Source organism: Henckelia pumila, chromosome 2, assembly GCF_033568475.1.
Source record: "Henckelia pumila isolate YLH828 chromosome 2, ASM3356847v2, whole genome shotgun sequence".
In the NCBI taxonomy this organism is placed as follows: Eukaryota; Viridiplantae; Streptophyta; class Magnoliopsida; order Lamiales; family Gesneriaceae; genus Henckelia; species Henckelia pumila.
This window is the reverse complement of record NC_133121.1, coordinates 151,998,234-152,007,317: the sequence shown is the minus strand read 5'-3', so window position 1 is coordinate 152,007,317 and position 9,084 is coordinate 151,998,234. Positions and strand designations below refer to the sequence as shown.

Below are 9,084 nucleotides of genomic sequence, written 5' to 3'. Positions count from 1 at the left end.
ACTGGGGTAAGTCCCTTCGCATTGGCCTTTGGACATGAAGTTGTGTTACTCATGGAAATCATGGTCCCGTCTCTAAGAGTGGCCATACAGAACCATTTGATCTCAGAACTGTACAATGAGTCCATGATCACAAAGCTAGAGGATCTGGATGATATGACGATGCAAGCCCTTTAACAGTCTCATGATCCAGAAGGAGAAGGTGGCTCAGAGTTACAACAAGAGAGTGACAAGAAAATCATTCCACGAAGGGGATCTTGTTTGGACAACTATATTACTCATATGAGCAAAAGACAGAGAACTTGGTAAATGGTCCCAAAATTGGGAAGGACCGTTCAAAGTTCACCGGGTGCTTGAAGGGAATGCTTACTGGTCAGCGAGTGTCGGCAGAGAACTACACAAAATGTGCATCAATGAAAAATATTTGAAACAGTATGTTCCCAACATGCGTGAAAAAATGAACCAGAATCAACGTTGATGACTATTAAAGCCATCCTTGTAAATATTTATCCAAAACATGGTTATGCACTCTTGTAAATAAATAAAATACTAACAACCACTTTATGTGATAGTGTGCACCTGGTGATCTACTCCAGGTCTGTCTTGGTTCCCAATATCCGCAGACCCAATACACTCCAAAACAAGCCCAACGCAAATCGAAAATTACAATCTAGGTTTGATGGTCCATTGGGCCATCAGCCTGTGAGGGGTATTTGTTTAGTCCAAAATTAGAATTATTTCTCGTCCCAAATTAAAAGTAATTGTGGCAGTTCATTAAGAAGAAGAGAGAGCTCAAGGCCCAATGATGTGCAACGGTCAAATTGAAATTAGAAACATGTAAATAAGACCAAGTCAAAATTGAATCATGAGGTAGTGGAAAGAAAGGTGGCTCATGTTATTCTAAGTTGGAGAGTGGGGAGTTGCCCAAACATTGAAGAAAATTAGACAACCGAAGGAAAAAGGGATTCACAAACAATCAATCAACTGCAATTGCAAGAATTCTCTCAATGCTACAGCAAATATTTTCTGCACATTTCGAAGCTTCATCATTTCCTCATTTTCCAGAAATTTCATTGTAAATTTTCAACTTGTGTTTCTTAGTTCTTTGACGTTTTCAGTAGCATATTTTTGTGTTTTTATGGCAACATTTGTCCATATTCAGTTTTTAGTAGCAAAGTTAATGTCTCGATTGCTATTATGAATTTTCCTTCAATTTATTTCTTGTGTTCTTCGTCGCTTATCCGATGTAACTGAGATCGAAGGTGAAACCGAGACTCACAATTACTTGGTTTAGAAGTTAGATTTTACTTTTCATCATTTTATCATTTTTGGCATGCTCGCAACACTTTTCACTCGCCAATTTTTGTGTGCAAACAGTGTCTCATCACTCATGTGGATTTTCAGTTTATTTTCTAGATTGTTTCTCCAAAATTGAAGTATGTCTCTCCTTATTTGTATATTCCTATTTTAATATAAATAAAATTAATTACAAAAATAATTGTACAAGTTTTTTCAAAGAAAAAAAAACTGTACAAGTACATAATCTGTATATCAAACAATAGTATTAATATCATAGATAAAAAAACACATGGACCATTATGTTTTTTATCCAAACTTTTATAATTTGAGCAGAAAAGTTCTCGAGCACCATGCTCGTTTTGTCAAAATCTCAAGGGCCTACTGACGTATGTATTACAAAATTTAAGTTAATCGACTGATTAAATATATTAATATATTTAATCAGTCGATTAACTTAAATTTTGTAATACATACGTCAGTAGGCCCTTGAGATTTTGACAAAACGAGCATATATTTAATCAGTCGATTAACTTAAATTTTGTAATACATACGTCAGTAGGCCCTTGAGATTTTGACAAAACGAGCATGGTGCTTATATATATATATATATATATATATATATATATATATATATATATATATATATAATTACCCAGATTTTATTTATAAAACACTAGAATTTTTGAATTCATATATATTTCATAATTTCATTCATAAATCATGTTTGATTGCAATCGTAAAATAATTAAAATGATACAAATGTGAACCGAATTGTTATATATGAATTAGCTTTTGAGTAAGTCACATGTGATAGATGATCTCATGGTCCATGGATATATTTTTTCTACAGATTAATTATTTTTATAGTTACAATGAAAAATAATATTTTTAACATAAAAAAAAAATTACTAATTTTTAAAGATAAATCCCACTTATAAAATTGAATTTTATGTTGGGACTGTTATCACTGAATTCCATGAAAAATAAATAAATAAATCGTTTGCCTTTGTAAGTCCTAATTTATGTTTATATGAATTAAATAATCTGACATAATTAGAAAACAATGGGCAGCTTTTTCAGCAAGTCACGTGGCGAAAGTGATGCGCCCCACAGAAAGTTTGGTCCAACAAGGAAAAGGCCCAACAGCCCACGTCCATATGGTTAGTTGAAGATGTTGCCACTTTACGCTGCATCGTTTCTTACAGTGCTTCACAACTTTAACTCCTTTTGTTTGACCTTTTCCACAATTGATGACTCAGAATTTATATTATAAGATTTTATAATTCACTCATTCATTCGAATGACTATCAGCATCACAACCCTATTTTTCCGAAAGAGAGAATAACCTACAATTAACTTTTTGAGAAATTTCTAAACGAACCATTTCAACGAACTTTTTCATTTTTTTTATTTTACTATGTTCAGCTCTATGTATTTCTCATCGATCCGTAGAGTATATTGAATGTATTGAAATATTATCAGTTATTCTAGGAATATTTTTGTTACAATTGTCCCGCATTAAATAATAAAACTAACAAAGAATGAGTTATAAACTCACCCAATAAGCAATTTTTTTGGGATGAACATCTCATAGGTTTATAACCTAACAGTTTTTATGTTGGTGCTAATGATTAGATAACTATCTTTGTAGTTAAAAAATGATTCAATTTATAATCCTACCTATTTTGGATAGGATGATGCTACGTGTACACGGATGTACTTAAAATTACATAAATATCTTTAATGTATTTTGGAAATATTTTTTTCAAATCAAGTGAAGGGATATTTTGTAATTTCATGTGTAGTGTGTAACCCAATGTGTAAATCAATGTGTACATGTATCATTTTCCTTTTGGATATACCAAGAAAATATGTTGTTTAATGAATTTATTATAAAATATTTACTCATGGGTGAAGCAAGATCATCTACAGAACTAATAGTTTCTCTTGGCCTTTAATTTATTATTATAGTAAAAAAAATTTTTTTGAAAATGAAATTATATATAGATCATTAAGCAATTACAATATCCTCATGCACATACACATTTAAAAACAGAGGAATATAATCCATAAATGATAAATTCTATATTCCGCTTTGTATCGAGTGCATATTTCGCAAGAGCGTGAGCCATTCTATTGGATTGATATTTTAGCATGTAATCTTGTTTTGCATTATATTGGATAGAATAATGATTGTACTTAATTATTAAAATTAGTCATTCAACATTTCTCAAATTTTATATAATATGTTATTAATCATTGTTGTTGTTATTGTTTAGCTAGGTCGTTATTTGGGAATATTTGTGGATGATTTATACAAGTCATCAAAGCACTGCATTGTGTTTATATAAATTTCTTTTGTTTTTCAGTTCAAATTATATATTATTTTTAAAATTTTAGTATGTTAAAAAGAATTAGTCGATTATATACTTGTTTGGGATAAAATTCATTTTCAGGTAGATAATTTTAATATGTTGAAAATACAAAACTATGAATTATGGAAAAAAAAATTGGAGAAGTTAGTTTGTGAGTGTGTGACGATGTGTGTTTGGAATTTGGATGTTAAGAAGTGGACATGTGGTTTTTAGGATTAATTTGGGTATGTGTATAAAGTGTTTTTGTTCCTTTTTTTAAAATAAAAATGTATTTAATTGTAATTTTTTTTTTTTTGGGTGAAGAATTGTAATTTTTCAACCTATATAGTAGAATTACGTAAGTACTGACTGAGATATTCAATGAATGTGTCATGATACATATTGCTTTATACATATGCTTCAAGTGCATATATTGATTATGTGCCTCCTTCGAGATAGCTATTCAAGTAGGGTCACTCATCCTTACACCCTTATTATACGATCTGACAATGGGAGATAACGCGATGACGGAGATCGAGCCATGATGATACAAACGAGTGTGCGATATACGCAGCGGATTGGACCCTACGGAGCGGATTGGACCCTAGATGGTAATAATCACTCATGGTGCCCAGTATAATCAGGACAGATCTAGTTGAACCAGTTACCTAGTCACTTCACTTGAATATATCATATCGGTTCAATTACTCATATTTATATAATAGACATTAGTCGCTCACATCCTTGGTATTATCTCTGACACCCATTCGACGGGGCAGGTCTCAGGTTGGATGAGGCAGAAGACTCGAGGTAGGGTTAGGATTGGCGCATGCGCCCGCTTGTGGAGGTTATCTGTTTCTGTTTTTATGGTTAATTGTTGATATACAGTTTGATATGGTTATATAAAAATTATTTAATTTCAATAGCGGAGCCAGAATTTTCTATCTATCCGAGCTAGAATTTTAAGTTCTTGAATTCTTTAATAATTTGAATCAAGTTAGCCAGGCTAATAACAAATTAATCAAAATTTATTTAAAATTAATATATAAAAAAATTAAAAATAAAATGTGGCTCCACCACAGGTTATTTTAGGTTACTGTAGTTGTCTGTTGTATTCAGCCGGCTTGGTGAATTGTATTTCGTTTTCGTAGTTTATTTTGGGTATCTATGATGAATTTTAATATTTTAAGTAATCACATGCTTAAATCTCTATTTTAGTAGATGATCCGAGTCGGATCACTACACTTGCATTGAAATTTCAGTTGTTACTTGGTTAACCTAATTGAGATATGTTGACAATTGAGTAGGTGATATTAGCTAAACATATCTTACTATTGAAAAATTTCACACTACCTGGACAGGCACTGCTCTAAAAGTATATCTAAGAATGAAAATGTATCAATATATGTTGGGTCCATTGAAAAAATATTAGATTTCATATGTATTAATAATCTTCACCTTTACATGTTTATTAGATATTACCCGTACATGTAGGATTATTACCTAATTAAAATTAGATTTGAACCAAAGATCTTATGTGTTTTGAGAACTCACTTTATCACTCAGGCCAATTTTGGCGCATTCGCTACAAGGTTCGGCGGTGAACCCACATAATCTTCTCCCAGTTGTGGGAGATTTCAGAGTTTAAACTGTATTTCGATTTAGTGTTGGTTTAGATTTGAACGAGTATTTGGAGTAATGATTTGAAATAACTCCATATCATGCATGATGTATTTGAAAACTATCATAGCTAGTTTGGCCTTTTGGATATTTGAATTGGGAATGGAAAATGCTTGGATTGATGGATTTTGAGGTCGTGGATTTCAAATTCTTAACTTGATGGTTAAACAAAATTTAAAAATGAATTTCAAATCCACTTACCATCAAATTATGTAATTTCAACAGTAATTGTGTTTGTTTCAACCAAAAAAAAAAAAAAAAAACGGTAATTGTGTTGGATATCAAATCTCTCAAATTATTTAAATTAAATTCATAAATCCAAATGCAACTTGAAAAATTATTAATTGTATGAATATACTGACTACAATAATAATAATAATAATAATAATAATAATAATAATAATAATAATAATAATAATAAAAATAATTGTGTGAATATACTAAATGCAGTCTGAGACGATATTCTAGTGGATGGGCAACAAATGTTGAATCGACGAAACTCATTTGATTTTATGTGAGACCACATGAATCTAAGAGCTATGTTGCACACTTTCTCAGCCCTAAATACTTGCCGACGTTTTATCTCCAAACCGTTGGTACAAGTATAATTAGTACATATATAACTTATTCTATCTAATCTCGCGTTCTTCTGGTCATACTATTTATCCATCTATTAATTATTTATTTTACATCAATCAAATAATTAATCATTTATCTTACATCAATCAAATCATTGAATTTAAATTACTATATTATCCTTATAAATAATATTATTCATATTTTATTTATTTTTAAAATGATAAAATGATAATTTATCATTTTTATATAAAATTTAATCAATCAAATAAACTATAATCTATCAATCAAATCAAAAAATATATTAACTATCATTTTTATTTATTTTATATTACATTATATTACTTCTCTATGTATTATTTATCTCATCCTCGAACCAAACGGTACCTAAAGTACTTTTATCCATGAAAACTTAAAACTAAAAATAATCTGACTAAACATGGCCATAAAATAACATTATTCTACAAAAGGTTATACTAACTGAAAATATATATTAAAATTTAAAAAAATATTCTAACAATAAGTGTCAAATTTTGTTTGAATAAGTATTTTGAAAACGTTTTTAGTGTTTTATAAATGAAAAAAAAAAACATTTTTAAAAAGTAATTTTAAAAATGTGTTCTCCAAGAAAAATTTATTTAAGAACAATTAAAATATATATTTTTTGATATTTTTATTGGTATTTTTAGAAATGATAGCAATGAAAGAAATCAAGAGATGTTAACGACTTATTTTTGGAGTGGTGAGTTTGGCCACAAATCTCTACTATTTATTAAATTAAAATTGAGATAGGTATAATAATTGCTTCTTCTCATGTAATGTGGGACCACAAATACAATATAATGCGCGTAGAACGGTAGGTTAGATCCTACCTATGGTCCAATGGGGTAGGTGGCAATCACTGGTTGGTTCAAATCATGTGAGTGCCACTAAATTATATGGGGCCCATATAATTTGAACAAATAAAATACATACACCTCATGGGGTAATACCCATGGGTCAGGTTGAAATTTTCCGCTTAGAACAGAGTAATTGTAAAGTTGATCTGGAAATTGGTCTAATGAACCGCGTCGCACCACAGTAATTCTCCCATTGCCTCAATTTCAAATCCCCCTTTGGTCTTCTTTACAAGAGTAGTCCTCTCACATTTCCCAAACACACCACACCCACCGCCGGCGGAAATGACGAACTACGGCACAATCCCCGCCGCCAGGCTCGAATACATCTCCCGAGCCAAGGAACGCATCAAATCCGGCCTCGCCACTCGCCGCCCATGGCGAGAGATGTTCGATTTCCGCTCTCTCAACCTCCCGTCCTCCTTCTCCGACGCGGTGGAGCGGGTGAAAACCAACGCCGCCTACTTCACCATGAACTACGTGATCCTGATTCTGCTAATCCTCTTCCTCAGCCTCCTCTGGCACCCGGTCTCTCTCATCGTGTTCATCGTGATGATGGCGGCCTGGTTAGTCCTCTACTTCCTCCGCCACGAGCCGCTGGTGATTTTCGGCCGTACGATCACCGATCGCGTGACTCTGATCGTGCTGTCGGTGGTGACGGTGGTGGTTCTACTGCTGACCGGCGCTGTGGCGAACGTACTATTGGCATTGGTGGTAGGAGTGGCGGTGGTGGTCATTCACGCCGCCGTGATGAAGACGGATGATTTGGTGTTCGACGAGGCCGCCGGAGGCTTGTTGAGGTCTTCTGCCTGATTTCAAAAACTTCCATAATATCTATTTTTGTATCCTCTGCCATGTCATCAATTTATGTATTTGCTTGTTGCTGACTCATCTTTTTTTTTTTTTTTTTAATTCAACTTCTTTAATTAATTTAAGATAACGTCTTGGATGGTTACATGAACAATCCAAATACTAGATAAATTTTTTGAAAAATTTCTGATAGTTTATCAAGAACAAAGATCCCAAGCATGAGATCATGTCTCGGTTTAAATGTGACAATATCCTCGGGTAAAAATGAGTATATCTTTTGTTTTCAAAAATATCAGTGTCATGTTATAACGTATTCTATATTTTAATTTTAAAATCACAAAATTATTTCCAGCATACAAATAAAGTTCATTTGTTAATTTTATTGGAATAATTTTGAAGCTTCACGTAAATCCTGTGTAAATAAATTTTTTTATATATACCATTTTTCCAAATGTTATCACTAAGAGCAACAACAATAAAAACTTTTTTTTAGAGTACAACTACAATCTAGAATCAGAGTACAATGATATAAAGAAACTACCCGCACAACCGACGGAATTAGAGCAAGAACTCGACACTTATTTATCTCAAGCAAAGAAATTATTACAAATAAACTACTAAATCTACCTAAATGAATTAGGAACTGTCCGCAAGCAGCGGGAATCGTCCCGATTAATATCGGGAGAGAGATCGAGAAAAAAATCTTATCCCGACGATATTCTTGACCCGTCTCAAAATAATATAATAATATATTTTATTAATAATTTTATTAATATATGGAGCTAATATTATAATGTTTAAACTCATGTAAACAATTAATTGTGGATTTAATTCGCATAATTTTTATTGTTGGAACGATCGAATCGTGAAGTCACGAAATGACATTTTATTATTGTGTATTTTTTTAAAAATAAATTAATAATTTAATTAATTAATATTTATAATTATATAATTAGAACAAATATGTAGAACAAAAGATCAATCTGAATATCTATTTTACAAAATTTATTTACTAATTGTATCCGAATATTTTATTAATAATTACCCGATGCACTTCTTTTTATTACCAAAACCTTGAAGCATTATCCGAAATATATTCGGAATATTTTAATATTATATGTTTTAAATTGAATATTTATTTTTTATTTAGAAATATTGTTGGATATTTTGAAAAGAAAAGAAGAAAATAACGTGAAACAAGTAGAGAAAGCCAAAGAATATATTTTTATTATGCAACCTATCATCTATTTATATAATATAATTAATATAGAGTCCTAATGAAACTAAAGTTCTAGGAAAAATATTCTACTATTTGGAGATAACAACTAGAATCCTAAACATTTAATAAATATATTGTTATAATTATAAAACGATAATAGATATATTTAAATCAGCTTCTTGAGTCATCCAAATCAACACTCCTGTCTCAGAAGCTGCATGATTCATCATTTTTCCAATGTTGAAGCCATTAA

At 31.2% G+C, this 9,084-nt stretch overlaps 1 protein-coding gene across 1 annotated transcript; it reads left to right on the top strand.

Moving 5' to 3' along the window:
- The first annotated feature begins 7,062 nt into the window (after positions 1–7,062).
- LOC140885011 (PRA1 family protein F2-like) lies at positions 7,063–7,691 on the top strand. Its single transcript, XM_073291926.1, has one exon. It carries the CDS (start codon positions 7,088–7,090, stop codon positions 7,613–7,615), a length of 528 nt encoding a protein of 175 aa, XP_073148027.1. The 5' UTR covers positions 7,063–7,087; the 3' UTR covers positions 7,616–7,691.
- The last annotated feature ends 1,393 nt before the right edge of the window (positions 7,692–9,084 follow it).

Coding starts and splice junctions, on each gene's coding strand:
- LOC140885011 (XM_073291926.1), top strand. CDS start 7,088: ATGACGAACTACGGCACAATCCCCGCCGCCAGGCTCGAATACATCTCC.